Source organism: Dendroctonus ponderosae, unplaced genomic scaffold, assembly GCF_020466585.1.
Source record: "Dendroctonus ponderosae isolate FM_Combo_2020 unplaced genomic scaffold, Dpon_F_20191213v2 Dpon_F_20191213_1, whole genome shotgun sequence".
Lineage (NCBI taxonomy): Eukaryota > Metazoa > Arthropoda > Insecta > Coleoptera > Curculionidae > Dendroctonus > Dendroctonus ponderosae.
In genome coordinates, this window is record NW_026017110.1 from 57,094,078 (window position 1) to 57,120,150 (window position 26,073).

The 26,073-nt window shown below is 32.6% G+C and overlaps 1 protein-coding gene across 1 annotated transcript; it reads right to left on the reverse strand.

The window, feature by feature from the left end:
• Positions 1 to 2,726: 2,726 nt before the first annotated feature.
• On the reverse strand, positions 2,727 to 26,073 carry LOC109538038. The gene is made up of 2 exons (XM_019905078.2): positions 26,009 to 26,073; positions 2,727 to 6,790 (listed from the first exon to the last, which is right to left on the reverse strand). The coding sequence occupies exon 2, from the start codon at positions 6,747 to 6,749 to the stop codon at positions 3,501 to 3,503; it is 3,249 nt and encodes a 1,082-aa protein (XP_019760637.1). The 5' UTR covers positions 6,750 to 6,790; positions 26,009 to 26,073; the 3' UTR covers positions 2,727 to 3,500.

Consider the following 26,073-nt stretch of genomic DNA (forward strand, 5'->3'; position numbering starts at 1 on the left):
CAAGCCATTAGCGTCTGTTGGACACGGATGATGTGAATGAGCGCATTGGTAATTAGAATCCTACTATTCACGCCAGGGGAAACAAAAACCTAATTCCAAGTATTTTGGGTGGTGCACAGGCAGTACGGCAAAATACGATGCAAAAATGGAAAAATTCCAAAGATTCAATTCGATCAGAAATGACCAGAGCCGGCGGAATTCATAGAATTCGTTCGTTCGTAGCATACTGCACATCAGTAACTTCTTCTAATCTTAATAGCATACGTTACAGTTGGAACCGACAGAAAGTACCGCTTTTCTTATTCAATTTATGTACTGAATTTATGTGAAGCAGTGTTAGATTAAGACTCGATTTGCATGCATTTTCCAATCATCTTGCTATGCGCCACCCCGGATGTACTCAATGCCTAAGAATTGTTAAATAAAGTGAAAATGTTTCCAAGAAATTTCCATATAAACATTGGTCTCGAGGCTTGAGCGAAAGGCATTTCAGCTTTTCAAAACAATATATTGGTAAGACTGGACAATATTTAAATTGAATTGAAAAACCTTTCTATTAAAAAAATTAAATTACAAATTTTATCAAAACTGTTTCATGCGATAGTTGAAAATAATCCGACATAAATAAAAATGAGAAGACCAGTTACTCAAACGATTGTTATACATGCGTTTCTTTTTGTGAGTATTCTGCATTTAGTTGTTTGTGTATTTGTGTTCATTGATTGTTATTAATTTATTTACTACAGTTACTCGATATACCCAAATAAGTCTGTTACTTTGGCAAAGTGACTCAGTAAATTAATATGTAGAACAGCAGATATTTTGGAAAATCATTAACTTGATATAAATTATATCCAGAAAAATATATTCCTTAAGGATTCATCTGACGTGGCGCCAATTTATGAATTTTGTTTTCAAAACTGCAATAAGGTAGTATGTCATATCGGAAGATTTACTTTAGTGAAAAAATGCCATTTTAGAGATGGTCGAACAGTGGTGATCATTATAAGACATAAGATAAACGAATATAAATTTCCGTTATATCCAAAATACTACCTCGAGATTCGGACACTCAACAGTAAGCCACATAACACAAAACAATCTATTTGTTGTAAAATGTGCAAATCTCGAGGTTAAAGCCGTGAGCTCTCGTCAGCTAATAGGCTCGAAACCGGTCCTGGGGGTGCCTGAGGTTAGCGAACCTACCTCGAGATTTGCACTGTCTTACATGATTTCTGATCCTGATGATTCATATCGACGAAATTCTCGTCTTTGATCTATTTATTATTGAAACTACCGCCTTCACCTAACCGAATCCTCGTCTTCTAAATTTATAATTTTTTCTTCAATAAACATGTGGCAATTGTTATCACAGGCTGCCTTGGGAAAAGTACTCTTTTGACGAATCCTTGAATTTTTAAATCACCCAGTATTTCAGTTTATTTAAAATAGTCAAATGTTTTATCTTAACTATAGTTTCTATAGAAACTATGTAGTCAGACATGTTCAATGCACAAGAGAAATATTACAAGTTTTAAATATTTCTGAATTCCTATCAAAATGGAATCAAATCGGTTATTTTTAATATCGATGCCTGATGTGTAAGTAATATTACAATATTAAGAAGTTCTGCTGTGAAATGTGGAAGAAACTGTAAGTAGTGAATGGGAAGCTAAGTCTTTATTATAATTTTTCGAATTCGAATTCTAAATAACGGATTGAAGAAGTATACCTGTATGTCCAAAATGTACCAATACATTTTTATTTATAACTCTGGCTTAGCCAGGGCCATAAATAAAATAATAGTAAAATCAAGAAAGCTTCCAAAAGAAACAATTAAATAATAATAAAATAATTTAATAATAAAGAAGGCAAAGAAATAATAAAAATAATAAAGATAGATAAATAATTAAATAATTTAAAAATAATAAAAATTAATAAAAAAATAAAGAATGCAAAGAAAAAGCTTCCAAAAGAAACAAACTGACGATTACATTTATAATTTTGATTTATAAGCTATAGCCATTTAATAAGTCACCACCACAATATGTGACATCATGTGAATTAATCTCCACAACTCATTAATCATATTAAAATTATTTAACTCAACCACTGTTATATTTTCAATGTTTTATGATGAAGTTTTACAATTTATGAGTACGCATTTTCTTCAAAATCAGGTTTTGATTTGATTGAATACATATTAGAAATTGTATCTTAAAAATGTAACTCACAGTTTTTGGAAAAAAAAACACGGTTCTAAACATAAGTTACTTAGAAAGTTTCTTATTCGTAGCTTTCCCCCCGTAGCACAAACCAGCTTTTTTAATGCTCTGGAAAAAATTCATGTTCGAACTGGACTAAAGTTCAAAAATTGCACTGTTACTTAAATGCAGTGTTTAATATTATATATGAAACGGCTGGTGATATTCAAAAGAAAATTATAAATTGTAGGCTGAAAATCTTCTGAACATTATTAGTAATTAGAAGCCGATTGAAAAGTTTTTTCTATCCCATGTGAAGCATTTAACGCAGCCTTAACTCCGTTAACCAACACTATAATTGAAACCGCAGTCCCTAATGGCTTAAATAAATGATTTTTATGCAATGAGAAATTCTCAGAAATATTTCATGATATGTTATAACACGATTTATCAGATGTCTGCGTCACGGCTATCGCTTTAGAATTTTTTAAAATTGTTATATTCTTAGGATTTAATCAAAAATTAAATATTTATCTACTACAAAATAACGACGTCAATGAAAAAATTAAAAAGTGTTTCTTGGTTTCAAAACTGTTTGTTGAGCAAACTACACCTAGAAACTTAATACGTACTTACTTCTTTGTGAACTAATAGTAGTTTTATATCGAGATATAAAATAGGAACTTCTTTAAACATCACCTAAAGCTTTATATCGTACAAAACATCATTTATCTCGATATATTTTAAGTGAAAAATCAACAGATCATATATAAAATTTCACTCAGTCTTTCTGTATTTGCATAAAAATATGTGCTCATATGTTCCTCGAAATATACGAGGCAAGACTTTGCAAATATAGGAATACGCTTACTTTAATATATTTTATGATTATTCAATAAACATACGTCAAAATTAAAATAATAATAAATCACAGGTGGCGTGGAATGGCTATCGATTTGTACGTTCAAAATATCGTATTTATATAAAATTTGGGGATCAAAATGACTCATCAAATAAGATTTTTTCTGAATATGTTACAGAAATAATAAAACCGTTGTCCCCAGATTGGGAGCCTTTCAGCAAATTATGCTACAGGTTTCACATGTTCTTACTACGTTTATTTTAAATTCTTTTCAGAAACGTGCGTTTTATTCAAAAAATATATTTTGTACATTATAGTAGTATTGGAAACTGATTAATATTTTGTTGAACAAGTATTGACAAATTCAAAATTGTGTTTTCGGTTCCAAGTTTAAAAAATCTTATTTGATAAGATTAGAAAAAAGGCAGTTCTGGTTAGGCCGGGGTGAGGGTAAAAGTAACTGTTAAAGGAGAGGGTTGCTTTTGAAGCATCGGTAAAAAAACGACAGCTGGTACCACTCTGCGATCTGCAGCAGAGTCTTCTAGTAAAAAAGCTTGCATTACATACCCCGGTGCTTCGGCAGAAACCTCCTCTTGTGATGTTTCGGCGTGGGGTTGTGGCAACGCATAAGTGGCTGGTAACTGAGCTTTCCTGGCAACATCTTGTAAGGACTGACTTAATTCCATAGGTAATTCGGCTACGCTGATTCTGGATTTGTTTTTCGTTGCAGCTTCTGAAAGCGATGGTTTGCTCTGTTCGGAGTTTTCCTCCATTTTAATATGCAGAGATTCCAATTCTTCTAATTTTTGTTGACCTGGCTGATCATTATTTATATCAGTGTGCCCATTAAATAAAGGGGGCAGAAACGGATGATGACTATACATGTGCCGTTGAAACAAATCTCTTTCTAAAAAGGATTGAGGACATACTGGGCACTTTAGAGGAATATTTTCATTTATAGTGTGAGTTCGTTCATGGATAAATAATAAAGGTAGTAATGTAGAAGTGTATGGGCAATAGGAACATTGATAGGATTTTGAGTTTGCCTCATCTGAACCGAAAATTGTTGTAAGTACATTTTGAATTCCGATCGATTTGCTATTTAGATCCTGATTTCCATTTGTTACTTTTAAATTTGGACTTGCGCGTTCGATTTTTATGGCCTTGGAAGGCTTGCTGTTTTGACCAAGCGACTGTTGGACTTGCTGCTCTAACTCTAGCCACTTATCAGCACCTGCCTGTCCGTGGTCATTTAACATGTGAGACTTTAGCCATTTGGTGCTTCGGAATCTTCTGCTGCACATCGGACATACTTCTGTAAAGTGGGTAAAGTACCTCTGACTTAAATCAGCAAGATCGCTTGGCTTTAGAGAAGGCTCTGGCTCTGGTGTTGAAAGACGGGGTTGCAATGGAGGTTGTTCTTCGGGCTTCCTAGGCTGCAAAAGGCTGGCACCATATTCCACAATTCCATGCGTATTATGTTTGTGTACTCGAAGGAAATATTTACTGCACAATTCTTTATTGCAGATATCACAAACTACACCTCCTATTTGAGCCCCATTTTCGATTTCAATACCATGCATTCTTTGCATATGGGTCTTCATAAAATATTTGTTGCACAATTCTTTGTTGCAAATTTCACAATAACTGCTAGTAGGTGTGACATTGACTGATAGTCTGCGTTCTGGAGCGGAAACACCAGACACAAAGATTTTACTCGGTGGTTTATCTGGCGATATATTTTCATTCCCATACTCTTCCTTATTGTTGTCTGGAACCGAAGTCAAGTTTGAATGTACCTCCAGAATATGTGCCTTCATTTCCGCGGAATTCTGAAAATCTTTTCCACATAAATCACATATATTGGCGTTGCTACTGTTTTCAGAGTCATGACTTTTTTCTAAATCCGTGTTATCTTCCAAAAGGAGGCCGTGTTCGGTGACCATATGCGCATGTAAATAGAATCGATTTTCAAATTCTTTATTACATGAACTACATGTTGTCGAAACTTTTGTCACGTCTAGGTCATTTAACTGAAGGATCATCGACTGCAATTTCTGTAGATCCTCACTTATAGCGTCAGGATTTCTGGATTTATCAGAAGTTGTAATCCTGCATTTCTCCAGAAGTTTTCTTGAATCAGCAGCTACCGGTCCAAAACCCATATCCAAATTACTCTCAAAATCTTTGGGTGTGGTTTTGGAATGTACGGTATAGTTATGTAAATGGGCTAAGCTGGTATTTTGGAACTTAATACCGCATATTTCGCAACTTATGTCGTTAGGAGATGTAGTTTTTCGGTCATTCGCAAATGCTTGTTCAGTTACAATAAGATTTAATGGGCTTGTCTGAATGGTAGAAGGCCACGAATTGTTGCTCAATCCTTCCATCTTTTGGTCTTTTTCATCACTAATAAATATTCCATGACGTTTCATTTTATGCGTGCGTAAAAAATATTTATTGCAGTACTCTTTATTACATATTTCACAATAAGCTTTGGGATTCATAACGCCTATTCTGCGAAGCCTACTCGAAATATCCATTTCTCGATTAGACTGACTAGGAGACATTTTGGCAGAATCATAAAATAAAACAGCAGTTCCATCAGATTCGTTTTTGGTTGAGGTAGGTTCGGCTTGGGTAGTACCAGGACTAGCACATACATCGGTACCCTGATCTTCAGATATTAATTTATCACTTTCACTCGAAGATGATGGACCATTAGATGTCGAAACGGAAATTGGATTCTGAACATCGTTTAGCTCGTTTTCTGTTAAGACTCCTGACTGTTTCGAGAGCTTATTTGAGAAGGAACAAGGAAATACTACGCCATACGGGTTTAGAGCATTAATCGAAGTTTTCGATTCGTTTTTTAAGGATACATCTAGACTTGGCACGGACGTCGATAGTTTCAAATTCATGGTGGATGTAGTAGATGTCATATTCACAGTAGTTGGCAGTTGGTGTTCAGTTGCTATTAAGTCGGTGTAAATACCATGCTTATTAGCTTTGTGGGTTTTTAAAAAATATTTATTACAAAACTCCTTGTTGCATAAACCGCAATACGCATCAACATTAAATATTCGAATAGGTTTAATTTGAACGTTTTCTGGTTGATGGAATTGGGGCATTGTCATAAACACCGGATTATTAGTACTAAATGACATGTTTTGCATATTGTGATTTCCCCAGTCTTTGCTATGCATATCTCCTGTCCATTGTATTTCGGGTCTGTGCATTGAAAGACACAGAGGAACATCCGTAAATGCAGGAGTAGTAGATCTTGCATCATCTTCTTGCTCCTCTGACTCTGTTTTGCATCCAACATAGTGATGTCCACGAGAAATGTGGTTTTGCAACTGTTCAGATGTTTCAAATTCTAATTGGCACATGTGACATCGTAAATCGATATTCTCAGGAGACTCTGCTGGTTTTGAATCCAAATATGGTGATAAATGAACAGAACTATCTCCTGCACTTTCCGATTCTGAATTGTAGATCCTGATCGGAGTAGATTGTTTTCTACGTTTTTTGCAAGAATCTGTGGTTGATGGTAAACTACGGCAACGCTTGGAACTTCTGGTTGATTCGAATTCTGATTCGCTGTTTGATATTTGGTCGCGTGCTGAAGTATAACCTCCATGTGGTGGACCAGTGCCTGAGGGTATTGTGACGGATGTCATTGTTTTTCCTTGTAGGCGACATGCAATAATCGTATAGGTCCCTAAAACAATAACAAAGCCATCATCAGTTGAAAATCAATAAAAGCATGTGGTAATTACTGATTTATGTTTTTTCTGATATAGCTCTAAGGAAGTAATATTTTTATAAAAAAAATGTAAAATAAAATTTTAAAAAGCATCAAAACATTTTTGACAGACTTTCTGTTGAATAACGAACTAAATATACTTTGGCTAAATATGTGACAGTTCTCAGGCTCAATTCAGGCCCTTATCGGTAGAAATAACATCATCAAATTTGTGAGTTCTCAAAAAAGGTGTCCATTTCCGAATACAAAACAGGAATTTTTGTAGTAACCAACTAATATAGTAGATTTTCTTCAATGTGCTTTTACCATAATTACGCATTAATTTTTTTAGAATTATATTTTAAACAGTAATGTATTTACTAAGTGTAGTTTAAACTTTTGCTAATTTTGCTCTCGAAATATTGCTTTTGATATCAGTGATGCTACTAAGGTGAGGTCTCAGGTGCATTTTTCTCTACCAAAGTGTCTAACGTTACCAAACGGCGGATAGTTTCCCAACAGATCACATTTTGTGGCGCCGTTTAAGACATATGGCATGCAATACTAGACAGAAAGACACTGACGACTCAAACATATATTGTCTAGTGAATAATCTAGTTTTCGTCTGTAGAAAGCATAAATATTGCCCAGCCAGAGTAAACCAATCGTTACTGGGATGCTGTTGCTAACAAGATACTGCGTCGCACGTATTGTTCCGTGCCACGCAGTATCCGTAATAATAGTAGGTAATCCACACTGTATACGTAGATGTTACCGGCAAATTACGAAATCCGACAATCTGTATTACGCAAACTGACCAACTCGCCAGGCACGTTGGAGAATCGCTACTACTTTGGGTAATCTGCAAATTGACTACGATATTCTAGGCAATCTCCAAATGCCGTTGTACTCTTCACATTGACTAGACAATCTGTATAACACCTGATGCCGCAAATTGTTGCTGTTTATTTTAGTGCCATTTGGTAATTGCTATTAAAAGAGCACATTTTTGGTGGAATATAATTTATAATGCAGTGAAAGGACCCTGTAATACTGTGAACATCGCTCGGCAGAAGCGAGAGCATAATCGAAATTCTTCACAAAAATTTAAGAAAATATTGTAATTACGTTATTTAATATTAAAATAATTCATAAACGATAATAGGATAAATACAAAACACAAGTCTTTACCTCCATGATAATGCATCATATTCGCGAATGATTTTTAATTTTTTGAGATATTTACAAGAATATGCTCATTTAGTTTTCATTCACGGTAATTAAATATTTTCAGCCTATGATTTCTTGAATATGTTGAATGTTTCTTCATATTGTCTTTGATTCCTCAGTGGTATCGATTGCCATTATTTTCCACACTGCATTATATTAAAAATCTGATACCAAACTATTACAAAAATAACAAATTTCTACAAGAATACAAACAAAGTAATAATCAAAAATCGACATCTTGCTAACGCGGTAATTTCTACCTGCAATTTGGGGAACAAAACCGAAAAGTTTGCTTGTAAAAATCTAGACAGCAAATTTTCGTTGCAATAGTAAAATCAAAGTTTCACAGCATCAAGTATTATACCCACTCTCTAGTCAATGTGTAGGTTAAACATATCTAAAACTCAGATTGACTCGTGCATACGGCATTCTGCAAAAAAAGATAATGATAAAAAATAACAGATTATTTTTTAAAATATTTTAAAACATATTTTTCGCGGTAGATCAATATAAATGCATATTTCAATGTATTTGTAAATGCTGATCTATTTTGCTTATGCAGATAAGCTACTTTATTTCTAGCAGAAGCAAAAAAAGCAGTTGCATTTTACGTTTTGCACAATGCAGAAGCTAATAAAAATACGTTTTTCATGAAATTAAAATTGTTCTGCATGGCATACCTACTGTATATTTATTATAATATTAATCAACAACTTGGAGGATATTTTATGTGTGCATTGAAAATAATGCTAAAATCTATTTTTGTCTATGAAATATATTATATTCAGTGACAGCAATAACATTGTACCTGTAATACTGTCTGCTTATGTGGATGACGATATCTGGTTTCAACAAGAAATGCAAACAAGTGGATTGGGTAAGGGGAAATGCAAGGGTAAGCTCGCTTCGCTGATTTAAAAAGCATTCACTTTTTTATGGGGTCGCATGAAAAATTGGGCGTGTAAACAATAGTCAGATCATTCCGATGAAGTTCACGAGCGTATTAATATGTTTGTATATTATGATACCTACATCAATGTTGAAAAGGTGTAGAATGGACGAAAAATTTAAAGATCGACATTTTAGACATGCACTTAACTGTTAACATTTTCATTTTTATAATTGCTCCACGCAATATGCGCAACGCAAATTATTTTATTTAAATTATTACTTCCATGAGAATAAGAGAGATTACAATTGTGTCACTTCATGAAATGTCAATATAGCTCATTATAGAATATTTTGGGCATATTATGCGCTGATAGATTATGATTCCAGATTACGTGTATGCTTTTTGAACTACCAGGTAGATTTCTCAATCTTCAAATGCTCCGTCGTAAGACGTATAGCTCGTCGACTCTAATGTAAGTGCTGATCACAGATTATTCATACTCATACCCGCCGCAAATTCGTTCCAATATCAATTAGGAAGTTGTAAAATCCAGATTGTCAACATGCTGACGTACATGAATGTTGATTTCTTCAGCACCCAAAGCAACAAAATTATATTTTATAATCTTCAAGTGCTTTGAATTATATTTTTTAAATCGAGTAATTTTGCAGACACGATTAAATAAACATCGCTCCAAATAAGACTAAAGTTTTTTCAATCCTCTAGCATTTTATGATTTGCTGATGTTCTCCAGTGCGCAAAACACAACGAAAAAGATTAAATTGATTCGATAAATATTTTATTATGTAGCAGTAGAATTTCGCCAAAGATGACTTGCGACCAGAGTTACAGTAGACCACCTACACTCAAATAATTTGTACGATCTAAACACTCATAAACAAACAATTCTTGCAACAACTCTATTATTGCCAAATAAATTAAGTAGATACGGTTTCATAATAATTATTATATCAGTTTAATCTAAATCCACTTGATGAAAAAATTCTCGAATTTTATGTGTTCATAATTAAATTATCTACAATATCTGTAGATAGATATTTCTAATATTCTACAGTTTTTTTGGTGTACAGCGTGCAAAAATAACGTTGTTAGTGACCGAAGACATATAAGAAAAAACCATCAATTCAATGGAATTTAACAGCGGTGTTGACGAAAGAGTAACAGTGTTATCGAAATCAAATCACTGTCCGATAGGAAACTGTGTTATAAGAATCCGTTTAAATAAAACAACTCAATTGAAACAAAAAAATATGTCCTCTAAATAAAATGAGGTTTACTGTAAAAACGAGGAAAATGGAAAGAATTTGAACTGCACATATTTTTCTCATGTATATTTCCCAGGCCTTCTGTATTCGATAACAAGTTTTATTTACAAATAGTTATTTAAATGGTTTATATATGGCGATATTTTTAATTGACATGGCTGACATGTTACTCTGTTGCATACTGTAGTCAAATCCCTAGTAAACTCCTTTAGGAACAAGGTTTGATCATATTTACTTTAGCATTAAAATTAAGTCAATAGTAATTTTGCCTGTTTTAGTTAAGTTCGTATAATAAATTGTATTTTTTTTGTTTTTGGCAAAACTGTATACATTTTTTGCTATTTTGAATCAAGCTCTAGACATTATCAGGTTCAAAACTGTAGCTGAGAATCGCCGAGTTTTGTCAAACATGTCTAGCTGATATGGCTCAATATTTTTTTACAAAATTTACTCAAGCAACACAAATGCAGCAAAAGAGGAACGTGCCTGTTATAAATTCTCATGAGGGAAAAAGAGCGCAGCTGCTGCAGTTCCTTATTTTTATGGCTTGAATACACCTTTAAGGCCGGTTAACAAGGACAAAGCAATTATTTTTCGAGAATTAGTTGGATTTTTTAATGCACTTTACTGGAAATAGCCAACATGTTACTGATACGTACGAGATTGAACTGAATTTGATTTTGAGATTACAAATTGTGATTTTTAAAATGTTGCTTTATTAAAGTCGCATCAACACCATTTCATGATTGATTTTGTAATCACAAAATTCACTGGACTGTGTAGATGAGGTTCTACTGTTGATATACATTCAGTAAAGTTATTCTACGAGACGAAATATTAAATAGCAAAAACCGCAAAACTGACAAGCCCAAAAAATTTTCTTTTTAATATTAAAAAACCAATGTGAGGAAGAACTACAAAAAGGTATAGAAGCAGAAAACTATGACTTGAAAATATAGCTGGTCTTTGGTATTTAGCTTTTAGTACTCAGATTCGAAATAAAGCAATATATTACTCATATTCCTCCATCTTCCATATTTCGATATTCCTACTGAGAAATATCGAAATATTCTATTCTACATTTCAAGTCTGCATATTCAAAAGCCTCAGCTTTCCAAAATACCACTGCCACTGTTATCAAATATACAGGGTGATTTAGAACTATGGGTTTACTCCCATAATCTAGAGACTATTAAGTGCATCAATAGAAGACATTTCAGTATAAGAACGCATGAAATGTCTTCTATTTTTATATATCTGAAAAGTGTCAATCAGATCTTGCTGTGTTTCCACTGGTGTTGGTAGTTCAATAATCGGTTATCTGACGCATCTGCTCAAAAATAATAAGGTATTAGATCGGGTAACCAAAGGGGTCCACGGAATCGGACTACTTCGGTCGATCCAGTGTTTTCTGTGGTAATTGTTCAAATACTGATGGTTTTCAACAAAACAGTATGCAGCCACTTTTAAAGAGCCCCTGCCCAGAGAGAATATATATCATCTGAACATTGCGCGTTTAATGAATTTACGACAAAACTTAGCAGAATTACTAACTAGGCAAGCAAACATATGGCCATTAAGAAAATTGACTTTATGCGGGGCTGCTTTATTTAGGAACTAAAAACGTGAACGCTTCATGAAATTGTGACCAATTGTAGTGCGTATTTTGATTTACTGCACTTTCTATTAAATCAAAAAGCGTGTAGGAAAAGTTTAAAAAACATAAAAAGTGAAGAAACCTGACAATAGGTAGTGTTTTCTGTTAAGCGTAACTACCTACGGCACTACTATTACTAATTTTCTGGTTCTGGAACCGCAAGGTAAAATGAACAGTCATTTTATCTTAAGGTTAAACCTTAACGACTGGTCGTAAATGGTATGGATAGTTTTTGTTTTTTCCAAAATATTGTTTAATAACCATGTTACTCTGTGAGCCACTCTCACTCATTAATAGAATTATAAACATTGAGGGATACTTAAGAAAATCGAATGGCTACTCAATATTCTTATAGATTGTTTTCAAAAAAATATTAATGATTTTAAAACGATTCGAATTTTACATTAATTTTATTAGAAGGAAGCGAAGAATGCAGCTAGCTTTTTAAACAAAACTCTAAAATCTTCAGTCAGATATGTAATCGACATTTTCTGCCCATTTTGAGCAATTTTTGAACGGTCGCAATTTTTGACCGTCAATATCTTCCTAATTATAGGCGCAAAAACTTTATATAATTTTGGGGGCGCTTCTTAAGGCGCAAACAATCCAGTAATCGCAAAAAACGTACTTATAGAACTTTGATTATCGATTCAAAATTTCATAAGGGTGGGGGTCGGTTTTCTGGAAAAAATTCAAGTATCTTAAATTGCCTCGAATTCTGGATCAATTTCGTCAGAAGGAAGCAAGAAATGGAACGAGCTTTTTAAACGAAACGCTACAATATTCAAATCCAAAATAATCGACATTTTCGGGTTTTTGAGCGGTCGCGATACTTTATTGTAGACTCAAAACTTTACATATGTACATTGGGGTGCTTTTAAAGTCGCAAACAATCCAATAAGTGCAGGAAAACTCGATAGGCGTCGAATTTTTCACAAACATATTAATTATTTCAAAATGGTTTAAATTGTACATCAATTTTATTAGAAGGTAGCGTGGAATGCAACGAGCTTCTTGAACAAAACGCTAAAATCTTCAGATCCTTAATAATCGCTAATTCTGCCCATTTTGAGCGGTCGCGATATTTAGCCGTCACTATCTTCCTTATTATTACTGCAAAAACGTTTTAATTGTATATTAGTGCGGTTGTTAAGTTGAAACAATGCAATAAGAGCAAAAACACAAGTACATAATTGGATTTTTCATGGAAAATTCCCAAAGGCAAGTGGTTGATTTTCGCAAAAAATGCAAGTGTCTCAAATTGCTCCTAAATTTACATGCATTTAATCGGGAGGAAGCTAAGAATGATACGAAACTTCTTGAACAAAACGCTAAATTCTCCAGATCCGAATAATCGACAGTTTCTGTCCATTTTGAGCAGTCGCAATTTTTAGTTAAAAATTGTTAAAAAGTTAAAAATATCGTTAGTTAACGATATCTTTTTTTCTTTAGTCTCAAAAACTTTATTTCTATATTAAGGCGCTTTTGAAGTCAGAAACAATCCAATAAGTGGAAAAAACGCAGTTTTTTCGCACAATTTTCATTTTTGATCGAAAATGAAACAAACAAACGGTGGCGCTTGAGTTGCACCGACACCCTGCACAATTCGACATCTGCGAATTGAAGATTCGTTTGAAACTCGGTTTAGAATCTCATAATCATAAATATTCTCAAAATGGGTCGTTTTTACCGGTCTTTCTACACCAATATATACCTTTCTACACCAATAATTTATCGATATGTCGATAGACAAAGTCGTCTACATTCGAACAAAATTAAAACTTTGAAATAAATACGACACTGTTTAATGATAACTAAAGGCCAACTAAGAGAACAGCTTTATATCTGCTATATCGTTCACTTTACCAGTACCGATTATGCAATCGATTACACTAACAATAATATGATTTTTTTATTACAATTTTAAAGTTACTCTGAGAAAAGATTGATCTTACAAGTTAGGAGACGCGGCTACAAATATATAATTTGAAAAACATTCCGGACCGAATTTAGTGTAATAAATGCGTTTGAACGTTACGGGAATGATGTGTTGCAGTCTCAACAATTTCTTCTTCCTTCCTCACTGACAAATTATTCTATTGAGGAACGAACTCCTCAATATGAAAAAATTGTTTTGCTGTTCCGATCGTGAACACGATTATTTATTAGTCAATGGGAACCATTTAGACTTTCTCAAAACTCCATTCTTTAGCCTCAGCAGAACATCATTCACCCCTAAATTTTAAAATGGAAAACATGAACCTTCGGATGTGATATATTATTTTAACGTTTTAAACTGTACAAATAAATTTGTTTCATTTACAACGACTGCGAAAAATGATGCGATCATTTAATTATTTAAAATTAGAAATGTTGTCGCGTAATTTACAAAGGTCTATTAAAATATTAAAATAATATGTCCCATCACAAAGTATCCAACGTATCCCTGAAAGCGTAGAGCAGAACCGCTTTTGCAAAACTTGAAAAGTTAGGAACTTTTGTATTTGTCCTTTCGAAGTTACGTATAGCAGCCCATCTTCGTGGGTCACCCTGTATTATACCGAGTAGGACTCTCCATACGCATCGGTCATTCTGCGAAGATCGAAAATACGATTAAAAAAGGAACTTTTATGGTATCATGTAGAACAGTCGGGGCTAGAATTTAATTTTATTGTGCAATAGACAGACTAACATAAACGTTGTACTGATCAAAGTTTTGGTGTTTCTTCTGGAATACTCTGCATTCTTTGCCGTAAAAAACGAATGCTAAATTAGACATACATATTTTCAGTACTATCTATTCGATTCTAAATCAAATATCCTGTATATTATAATAGACGTGATAAAAATGCAAACACTTTTCAATTGATAATTAAGTTTCCTATACCGGTGATCTCCAGCTCTGAAAATTTGTGGATCTTTAATGGTAGGTACATGCAAGTGCAATCAAGCCTTCATTGATTATAACGAACTCGAAGTAGTAAGATTGTTTAATAATGGCTAAAATATATACAAATATTAGTTTGTTAATAAGAATGATGGTTATTACTATTCGTTTGACTAGAATTCAATTTTATTCATATGCATTAACTATACGATTCTGGTTCTTCAGAAAACGCTTTATAGCAAGGAATACATCTTTAGCATGTCAATTCAAAAAAACGAACGGCTGAGTAATATACGAAACAATTGCACAAAGCACAGCAGAATTACTTTTCATGTAGCTAATTTAGCAATATTGTTTTGTGATGACCACAGGTGCTTTTAAGCTTCAGCAAACTTTTAAAATAATGTTCATTAATTAGAAAACCCTTTTTGAATCAATCGCCTTTTCAGTTTCAATGAAGAATTAACTGTTAAAACAAAATATAATTAAAATATGAGAAATATAATTTGACATGCACTAATATTAGCGAGAAGTCGGCATCAAACGTCCAAGCTAATGGCGAAATCATTAAATATTTGTGAGACTAGGCTATCGCAAGGAAGTATGATTCATTCGAGGGTTCCCTCATTTTGGGAACATAGTATACCCATAGCCGGGTCTGCAAATGAACATAAGGGGAATGACCAAAACAAATAAATCGCCAATATAGGCTGTAAGCTGAGCATTTTTACATTTCCTACTTATTGCATTTAAGAGATCATATTTAGTATTTGTGCCCTGTCTTGGGGAGTCGATGGAATGATATGCAATATTGTTTCAGTCAGAGAGGCTTTGAATATCCAGTTACCATATAATATGAAAGAACATATTACAAACAGATGCCATTAATGCAATATGTATTATTATATATAAGACATTATTTACCATCCTTCATGGAACATGGAATTAGAACTTTTCTTCATTTCATCATTAAAGTACAGTAAAGATTGCTATAAATTAATTGAAACTAAACTTCAAGTTCACAAGTACCAAGGCAAAGAAATCCAGTAAATAATTTGATTGCAAATGAACGATGCACTAACGTACATATGCGTAAAACTATTACGATATTTATTCCACGGTAGATGAATCATAGTATTTATAACGCCGCTGACAACATCCCTCTTTCCCTTTTCACCATTTAGCCAGTTTCCAAGGGAAATTGCAGATATCGAGAACACTTGCGGGGGGCAGCAATAATAGAAACCTTTATTAACACCCGTATTTGTAATTAAAAAGGCTTTTATTACATCGCAAACAAAATCCATACTTTTTAATTACGAGGTGGTGTGGTTTTATTAACGCTTGCTTAATAGGGTTTCCTTTCTAAGTTAAAATGAGATCAATCAAAGATCAGAACACTCCATTTTATATTTGCGCATTCACATAAAACTTTGAAATTTGTAGTTAGTTTTGCAGGTTTATCTACTCTAAATATAATAAAACAATTTTAGGTTGAGCGATTAGCATGAAAAGTATTATTGCGCCGGCATTGAAAATGTACAAAGCAAGAAAGATTATACTTCTTGATACTTAAAGCCTAAACCAATAACGTTCATAAACGGTTTTGAAGCACATATTATTTTTATTGGAATTCTGTCTGTGGAAAATATCCGCTGACGGAAAATCAACTAAAGCACCGAAAAAAAAATTTTTCAAATTTTTTTAAAATTTCATGACAATCTGAAACTCACCGTGTTCGAAATGCAGATTGTAAAGAAGTTGTATTTTTGGTGTTCGATATTTCGAGCAAATTCGGCGGTAGTAAATTCCTTCAAAGGTCCTCTCGTTGATTAGTTAAATTAAAGATCAATCAATAAAATAATTGTCTACTTTTTAATCGTATTTTTCATCAGGAAATTTAATTTTCTGTAAAGTGGCCTTCATTAAAGCTTTCCACGTATATTTAAGAACTTCTTTTTTGTGTCAAAAAGCACTGACATTTTGAAATATGCTTTCAAATGTCTCTTTTCTCAAGTCACGTAGAAACTAGGGCCAAAATAATATCCCGCAGCGCCAAAATGTACGCCACGGACACGTTACGGAAAAAAATCACTTATAGCATAGCTCTAATCACTGGTAAAATGTGTACAAAGGTTCAGTTGCCTAACACAGATAGTTTACAAAATATGAAAAAAAATCAATATTAATATATTTTTAAAGTAGTTTCAGGCGACATGTTGTCATCAAGATTTTATTCTATTTTAGAACGTGAAGTCACACCACTTAAATTTGGTTCGCCCGGTACAATAAGATCTTAATAAAAATAAACTCATTAATTTTTGGTGCTCTTATAAATTTTAGATAAACATATACTATTTGGAGTTTTACGAAATAATGCGTTTTTCGCGGTCTAGTTCATGATAAAACTGCAGATCACGAAATGTCATTAATAAAATTTAGTGTACGTACAAATATTTAGAAACCCAACGATGTTGGCTCATTAACATCAAGTATTATGAATTTTTTTTTGGAAAAATCTGTGCCCGAAGTCTTTTCAAATAATATTAAAATATATTATAACGAAGTAGCACACGCAGCTCGATTATTCCAAGAGAACACAGATAAGGTAGCTTTTGGCGCATTGGAAAATTGAATTGATATTTGAATAATTGCAAATATCACTGTGCGGGATCCATAACGTGGAATATCTCACATTAGAGAAGAACTTAACTAAAAGAAAAAAAAGATTGTTGACTGAGGATTAGTCTTGGTGATTCCAAATATTGTGAAGTTTTTCCAACATATTATATCCACATAATCCCTTTTATATAACTTTATAAAAGTACTATAAGAGTAACATTAAATAAATAGCTTTTAACAGTCAGATTAAACATTGTACGTTTAGGGATTGAACCTGATTTTCAAAACATATAATATTGATGGTAAAACTGTACCTTCCAAGGTTTAGTTAGAAAGTTCAATTCAGTTCCCGAGTTTTAAGTACATAGTTTAATGTGATTAGTGTTGTGACAGTGAACTGATTGATCACTCTAAATAAATATCTAACTAAATTTAATTCATTTGATGGGAAGTTTTTTAAGTAAGTAAGTTTAGTGTGTCAGGGGCTAAAACTGTCGATAGTGTTTAGGTGAATCTTCACCGATTTCAGCTCATTAAATATAAAACATACATATATTTTATTGTAAAAGAATCTCATTTAGAACCCTTACTTGAAATGTGTATAAAACTAGTAGTTAGATTTTCCTTATAGGTACACATGCAGAAGGTAAAAACAAGGTACCACACTTTGAAAAGCATCAAATTCGACATTTTAGGTACACATATTACACGTACACTTGTAGAGTTTGCAAATTGGAGTAGGTGTCTAGGAGTTGATTAAAACCATTTTTGTGAAATAACTGCCTCCCATGTGTTCACATCCGCACAGAAGGAAGAAACAACAAACAGTTACATTTGATGTCAATAATTATTTATGTTTTCAATAGTTATTGTATTAATATTTTTAAAAATTGTAAAATAATTTTTTTGTCTCGTAATTGTTAATATTTCTTCAAAAATGATTATAAAAATCTGCTAGTTTTAATTAAATCAGCTCAATTATGCAGGCACAGTTTGACTCGCTATCACATTGTTACAAAAGCCTATTTGTCTTACTCAATAGGCTTGTTTTCAAAATAACTGCATTTTATTCCATATATATCAGTTCGAAGTCATATTAGGCAGCTGTGATTTTACCAGCTGTAAATACTAATTGAAAACTGTGGAAACAATTTTATACTAACTGAAGTATGAATGTCAAATAATTCATGAATGAGCCAGATGTGAATAAAAATTATATGAGATCCAATGTTGGGATCCAGACTGTACGCCCTGCCCTGTCTTTTGTCTGATCGTTTCGGACCTCTTCATTTACAAGGATTTACTTGAATTTGGTTTTGTATAATTTAATTTTCAGTGCTTTTAGCATTTTATATTTGAGAAAGTATTTTCTTCAATACTGCATTAATACTTGTGCAATCGAAAAGTTATTGAAGTAAGATTTAAAGTCATCTGCAGATACGGCTCAAAATGAATTCAGCAAGCGAGCACGAAAAAGGAGGCCAATTGATTCTCTTTTCTCCAATTTCGTATATGCACAAAATGCAAAACTAATATCAGATGAACTGTAATTTTTCCAAATTGATAGTTAACACAAATATTGAATGGTGAGCTGAATGATGATCTGAAATCAACATCATTTGTATATGTTTTAATTACGATATTTTTTTGCACGTTTGTGAGGTAAAAGCGACTAAAAACAGTGTAAATATTGTTTGGTATATTTATTTAACTTTTATAGAATATAATGCTTCAGTGAGAAACTCGTATGATCAGAAAAAATGAAATGAAAATGCGAAGTTGGGTTTAGAGATATTTTACTGAAATTTACATGCTCAAAACATATTACAAAATTTCTATTGTATCTACAAGAACCTTTCTGATCATGCTAAAGGCCTACTACAAAGCAGAATTTAAAATGTAAACGTGCAACATACATATGCATGTACATACAACTGTAGAAAAGTACTATTTTCTATTAGCAACGCGCTATAAATCTGACCCCATCATCATTTTTACGTTCGATCTTATTTCGTCATTATTGTCGCCTTAAAGCTCCTCAAGATCAAATAACTTTGACAATATACAAAGAAAAACAGTTGAACATCAGCCATAAATATATGGGAAACATCCAAGTACGTGATGCTGTTGATTATAAAGTTAATAATGATATTGATTAATAGGTATGGAAAAAAATATGAGTGGGTAAAATCTACGTCAATTTGACTTGTCTGTTTATCAAAATTTAAGCATCTGTTATCTGTCATGCACGTATATATAACTTAGAAAATTAGTTATCAATTCTTTACTTGCAACTAATGCAATGAAAATTATATATATATAATATTTCAATAGAAATAATATATATTGCTTTTGCAATAACATATTCAGTTCCCTAGCGATATCAAACTCTATTACCGTTAATAATATTTTCTTCAAGTATAAATATTGACATTCAAGTATATATATTTAAATGCGACTATTTCCTATCTTGTGCCGAGTTAATAAAAATAATAATTGAGAGAGTAGGGAAGCTTTTGGATCAGAACTGGAGATGTCCTTTGTCAAGACGGAATATTTTGAAAAACGAGTTTATATTGAAATGTAAAAACATATATGTGATCATTAAACATTACAATTTGTAAAGATAATGCGCGTTTAATATGCATTTTAATGAGTATACGTTTGTTTACATGTTGGTCTACGAATAAAATTCAAAAAGTTCTTCAATATTTCGATTCAAGTTATCAACTTTGGTCATGTGCGACTTCATTACATTTTTAGTGTACGTCGTGTCAACTTCCGATGTTAATAAAACACTTTGTAGCCAAATTCGTCGCAAAACTTAACATGAGTACATGAAATGTTACTGTTGCAACAATTAATATGAACTCTTACACACATTTCTCAAAAACAATTCAACTGTCCAATTTTCTTAATTATGTACTAACCTGCTATAGGTAAAACTGAATTGCACTTTTAGTTCATTTACGAGCACATATTTTGAAAATATTAAAGAACAACACATATATGTGCCTCCTAGGCTGTCAGCACGCACAGTATCAATAAAAGGGTCGAAAAACGGAATCCTATAGCCTAAACTACCCCTCCATTCCCTTCCTATTTCAGCCAGTGAAAAGACACCCCCCACTTCGCACTTCAACCCTGATGTAATAACTTCTTTATTTCTAATGAGGAAAAAGGCAAAAGTTTTAAGATCAGTAATTAGGTGCATTCTTTATTTTGGTCGTAGTTGTCTAATATTCTATATACTTTTACATCTATTATGCATAATAAAACACACAGTGTCATAGGCACTACTGATCAGTGAAATTAAATTTCCAGTCAAGTATTGTACAAAAATTCGATGATATGATTAATTATAGGGAAGCAAGTAGTATTGGTATAGAAATAGAAATTAAATTTCAATGTATTGCCATTATTTTCATTTAAAGTACAATGGAAATATATTCAAGTTTTCTCGCATCAAATAAATTTGATTCAATGTTGTTATCGTGCCACAATTAAATAATTCAGATGATCATCAATGCCTGGAAAAATTTATAAATATTCTTAAACTCCAACTGTAATAGAAAACCGAGTTGTTAATGCTACCTCATTAATAATTTGAGTAGCGGTCACTGAATTATAAAGGTTTGAGTTGGCTGCTCTAGTTTACGGAATTAATTTCGTTTGAAAATTAATTCTATCCAGAAAACAGTTTTGAATCTAATATTTTTGAGCTTGAGGATGAACAAATAGTCGATAAATAGAGGCTAATATTGTGTGGAATCATTCAACACCGTAGGATTTAGTAGGTATAATTGGATATGATTTAAAAAAAATTCCTAATAGTTCCCACTAATGAAATTACATTTTTCCAACGTATAAAATTGAGGAGTACATTTCCAAGATAAACCTATATGGAATGGATTAATTGTTTGCTGTTTTTCTGATTTCCCGAACAGTTGTTATTTGATCACGTGGAATTTTCAAGGTAATATTTCCCTATAAGTTTTAGCGTGCTAATTATTTTCTCCAACAACTGCGATATGTTAATTTATATAACTCGGAAAATTAATAATAATTTCACCCGGCTTATCCTATTTTCCAAGAAAAGCAGCTTTTTGATTGGTTTTAATTCACATAAACAATAAACCCTTATCTATTATCAGTTTTCATTTTATCGATTCGCAGGCTATCTCTGCTTGATCATACAGTTATTCGTACAATTTAATAATTATAGAAATATGTATATGGTTTTCGATCACTACAATGTTCTAGATATGAACGATTTTCTTTTTGAATATAGTTTTGCAAAATCATAGTAGTAGTAATTAATTGTTTATTTATGTGAATTGGGTTTCAAAGAGAATTAGAACAAAAATTGTTGAAAAAGAGTGCAAATTGTTCTCAAGCAGATATAATTGAAATGTATTAATAGGAGACAAAGTATGAAAGAAAAATTTGTACAGATTCGAGACATTATTGAGGTTTTTTTCATATTCGTTTACCAATATTCAGTGCTGAAGCCTTGAAGAGAACTAAACCACGTAACAAATAATAAAGTAGTGTGAATTAAGCTAATTCATAATATCGAGAAGGTTGGTATGTTTGAAGAATTAATTTATTAAATAACTAAAACGTTTTTTTATTTCTCACTTACACACAATTACTTCTCAAAATGTTAATGAAGATACAGGGCAGAAAGACCGATTGGGTCGATAGCCTTTTTCTATAGGAAATAAAGATTATTTATATATATGAAGATACATTCGAGATAAATTGTTGACAATTTCCTTTAATAACCTGTAATTAGCCGAGCTAACGAATACAATTGCTACAAAATGAATTTAAATCCTTTAACATCGCTTTATGCAGTATCTTTGGATTAATATTAACCTTATGGTTAATAGGATCAGTTTCGTCAAATTTCGTTGACAATTTCTCGGTGCACAGCGGCTGGTTTTTGCCAAATATTGCTTAAGCAACTTGCAAGTAGACCGAAATTGATAGTCTGTTATGTACTAGTAAAGGGTGTTGTCAATGTAATGTATGTGTTAAAAGGTATTGTCAAGAAAGATGAATATTTTGAAATAGCTCAAAGCATCTCAGTTTCTTCAAAATCAACATTGTGACCGGTGGGACTACGTAAGAAATAGATCTGGCATGATTTAACATAAAATATAATCACCATTTGCATTGTTAAATTTGGTAACATAAATTCAATATCTAAGCCTTTCAACAATTTAATATACTTTGTCTATAAACGTTTTTAACTAGAACATTTTAAAAATCTGTTATCAAAATTAGAAGACTGAAATAGCAAAATATACAACGCCTTTTGTTACTTATCATTTAACGCGCATTTATGTGCACACTCTCAGAAGTCAATCTCACAAGGAGAGAGGGGTTGCTTCAAAAACTGTACCCATGTGAAGACTATGTGCACCTTTGCACTGTGACATGACGAATCTGAATGATTTATTTTTTCTTAACCTGAAGCGATAAAGCCAAGTACTTCTCTTCAAAACCCTTTATTCAGGGCAAAACCAGACAAAGGTAAGTATTTATGAAAAGTCGATGCTAATCATTCTTATCAATTTACAAATATATTAAAGGCCCTAATAATTTTCAACTTAATAAAATAACATTCTGGTCCCTATTCATAAAACGTGTACGGCACTGAATAACCCTACAGTAAATCGATTTTATTTTTAGTAATATTTAATAAAAGAGATAAGAAACAGTTTCTATCCTAATAAAACCACCTGTATTTACCTATGGAAATAACAAAGGGAAATGAAGCCTAGTATGGCACGCATAAATTTTAAATAAAACGCAACATATTCTTGGAAGTAGGGAAAATATTGATCATTTAAAAAGGCTAGATTGGATACATAATTACGAATGGAGACCAGGGCGTTAGGGTGAAAGCTAATATTGTTGAAAATTTTTTTTATATTTTTAATGATTTTGGCTTTCATTTGACTGGAAGTACTTGTGATACCTTGAGATCATATTTATTACAAATATACAATATTTAGTGCTTTTTACAAATAAGTATCTCGGCAATAAATTAAAAATACTTTTCAAGAAACTGCGTAGATAAAAAATATTAATGTAGGTTTTATGCAAATAGATTGCTTACAAATTGGAATATTAGAAAATTGGACTACTTTAACATTGGTATTGATCCGGATATCGCCAATCAGCATAAAATTGTACTGCTATAATAAGGGTAGTTTTGGTTAGTAATAAAGCATGAAAAATACGAAAATTTTATAATAATTCATTTAATCACGAAATCGACTAAAATTTTACACGAACACTTTCAGGTCGACTAGTCACACACAGCAGTGACGTGCGAACATAAGTTAATAATTTCAGGTGTGCCGCGAATATATTCCCTTCGAAAATTTTACAAAACTCGACCTTCATACAAGGGGTCATTTGTGGGACTTAAAAAAGTTAAATGACCGAAAGTGTATACATTTTAATAGTATAAAAATAGGTGTGGTTTATTATTTAATACACATGTGTAATCGCGCTAACATTACTTTAATTGTTGCAATTTCAAACCACCAGACCTTGAAGACATAATTGTAATAAAATGCTTCCAAAATATCTCAGATTTGGTCACAGCTGGAATTTTTCTTAAGCGTAAAAAAACGTTGGAAATAAAATATGAGAAAAACTGTTTTCAGAAGATTCAATTAATTTAATATTTTCAAGGATCTTGAATGCCTTAAAGTAAGCACAATATAATTTTCCTCACAGCTATTTAAAATTGAGATGAATTTATGAGAAATTCAGGGAGAAAGAGACTCAGCAATATAACGTGAAGCTATGTACGATTTCATTCACTTTCAAAAAATTTCAGATGACGAAACGGGACACTTCTACTTTTATTAAATTAGGATCATATTAAAAATGGTTTGGGAATTTTTTCATTTCAAATTTTTATTGTAGTTATTACATCATAAGATTGGAACGTAGCTGAATTTATGAAATATTTTAATACGTGCCTTGAACTTGATATTTTTGTATTAAAATATCTGATTTTCATATCGAAGCTACAATATCATCTCTTTGAGCTGAAATTTCAGAAATATGGATGGAAGTTACATGTTTAAGAAGCCTTTCTTGGAATATTTAACTTCGATTTGGACACCTTTATTTTTACGATGTTCTAGTACCTACAACTATTCAATGATGTATGATTGAGCACTATATTGTCAGTCTATTGAATAATATTAAATTGAACTTCTATCTTAGAACTTGTCGTATTTAAAGGGGGGGCATTTGAAGGAAACGAAAGACTGTATTACATCCTAAGAGAAAAATGATCAGGCAACTTTGCGCACTGTAGGTTATATCGCTAATTTGTAGCTGTTTTAAATAATTAATATTCTTAAATAAAGTATTACGTGGAATTTAATTAGCTCTGAAAGAGGTCACTGTTGCAAGTAAGATTTCTTTCTACAGATGAACACAAAATGTAGATAATAAAATGGGAAAATATTAACGAAGTCTGAGTAAAATGTGAAAGCGTCCGCAGTAATAAAGAGTAAAATATCGTGGCTGTATGATAAACATGATAAAAGAAACTGCTTTTAACACCCTCCTGGCTCTTATTGCTTTACTGGCCACGAATCTTGCGAAGGGGAAGTTGTTGGCGGGCAAAGTTGACCGATCGGCCATGAACATAGTAGGCCTTTAGTTTAGTAAGTAGTACGAATATGTGTGTGAGTGCGTGTGTTTCCAGCATGGCCAAACGGATCAATAATCCTCCCACACTGGCAAGACCACTGGTCAGAAAAATGGCCAGTCGCGCAACCTTCATTTTAAGACACAAGTGACAGACACGAGACACGCCTAGCCAAAAATACTAATTCTTTACGTTCCCCGTTGCCTTAGCGATTAATTAGATTTGCGCTGCTACCTTCCTCCCCATCCTTTTCTTTTGCTTTTATCCCCCTATCCCCATATATGACCGGAAAATTACGGAAAATACCATTGATTTGAAATCCCGCACGGCCCGATAAAAATTCAAATATTAATGGAAGATTTTTCTAATTAGTGGTTATTTACTTTGGTTTTAATTTAGTATAAATGTTAAGCAACTGAACGAAAAACCTGAGGTGTTCAAAAAATGTAAACAAGAATGCAAGAGAGTGAGCGAGTAGCCGTAGGGTACATGAAAAGAGGACAGGTAGAACACGTGCATCAGTTCATGCATAAATAATGTCTATTTAAATTTGAGGTCTTCTCAGCTGATTTTCCAGCACTGCATATGCCATTTCCATATGCTTTCCGGACAAAGTAAATATATAATTTTTGCACAAAAAAATATTATTGATTCTCATCAAGTTGATTCCAAAGCTACACACAACTAAACATACTGCAAACTTAGAATAAGCGCACTACTCACTATAATTAATAAAATGCAATTTGCAAAATTTTCCGTATATCTAACAAAACTGTCTGGAGGGTTAACCTTAAAACCCCTAGCTTAAAGCTCCCAAGCTTGAGATTTTCTATGAATCACCCTTTGTGTTGCGGCAAACAAATAAAATAAAAGTGTCTGGCATTCCAAAATGTGTCCACAGTTTGTGTTAGTATCTGGAAAGATACTTACCAAAGACCGTTCGCCAAGTTTTAGAAAATTGTCATTGCTGGCACACTGGCACCTATACGACACTG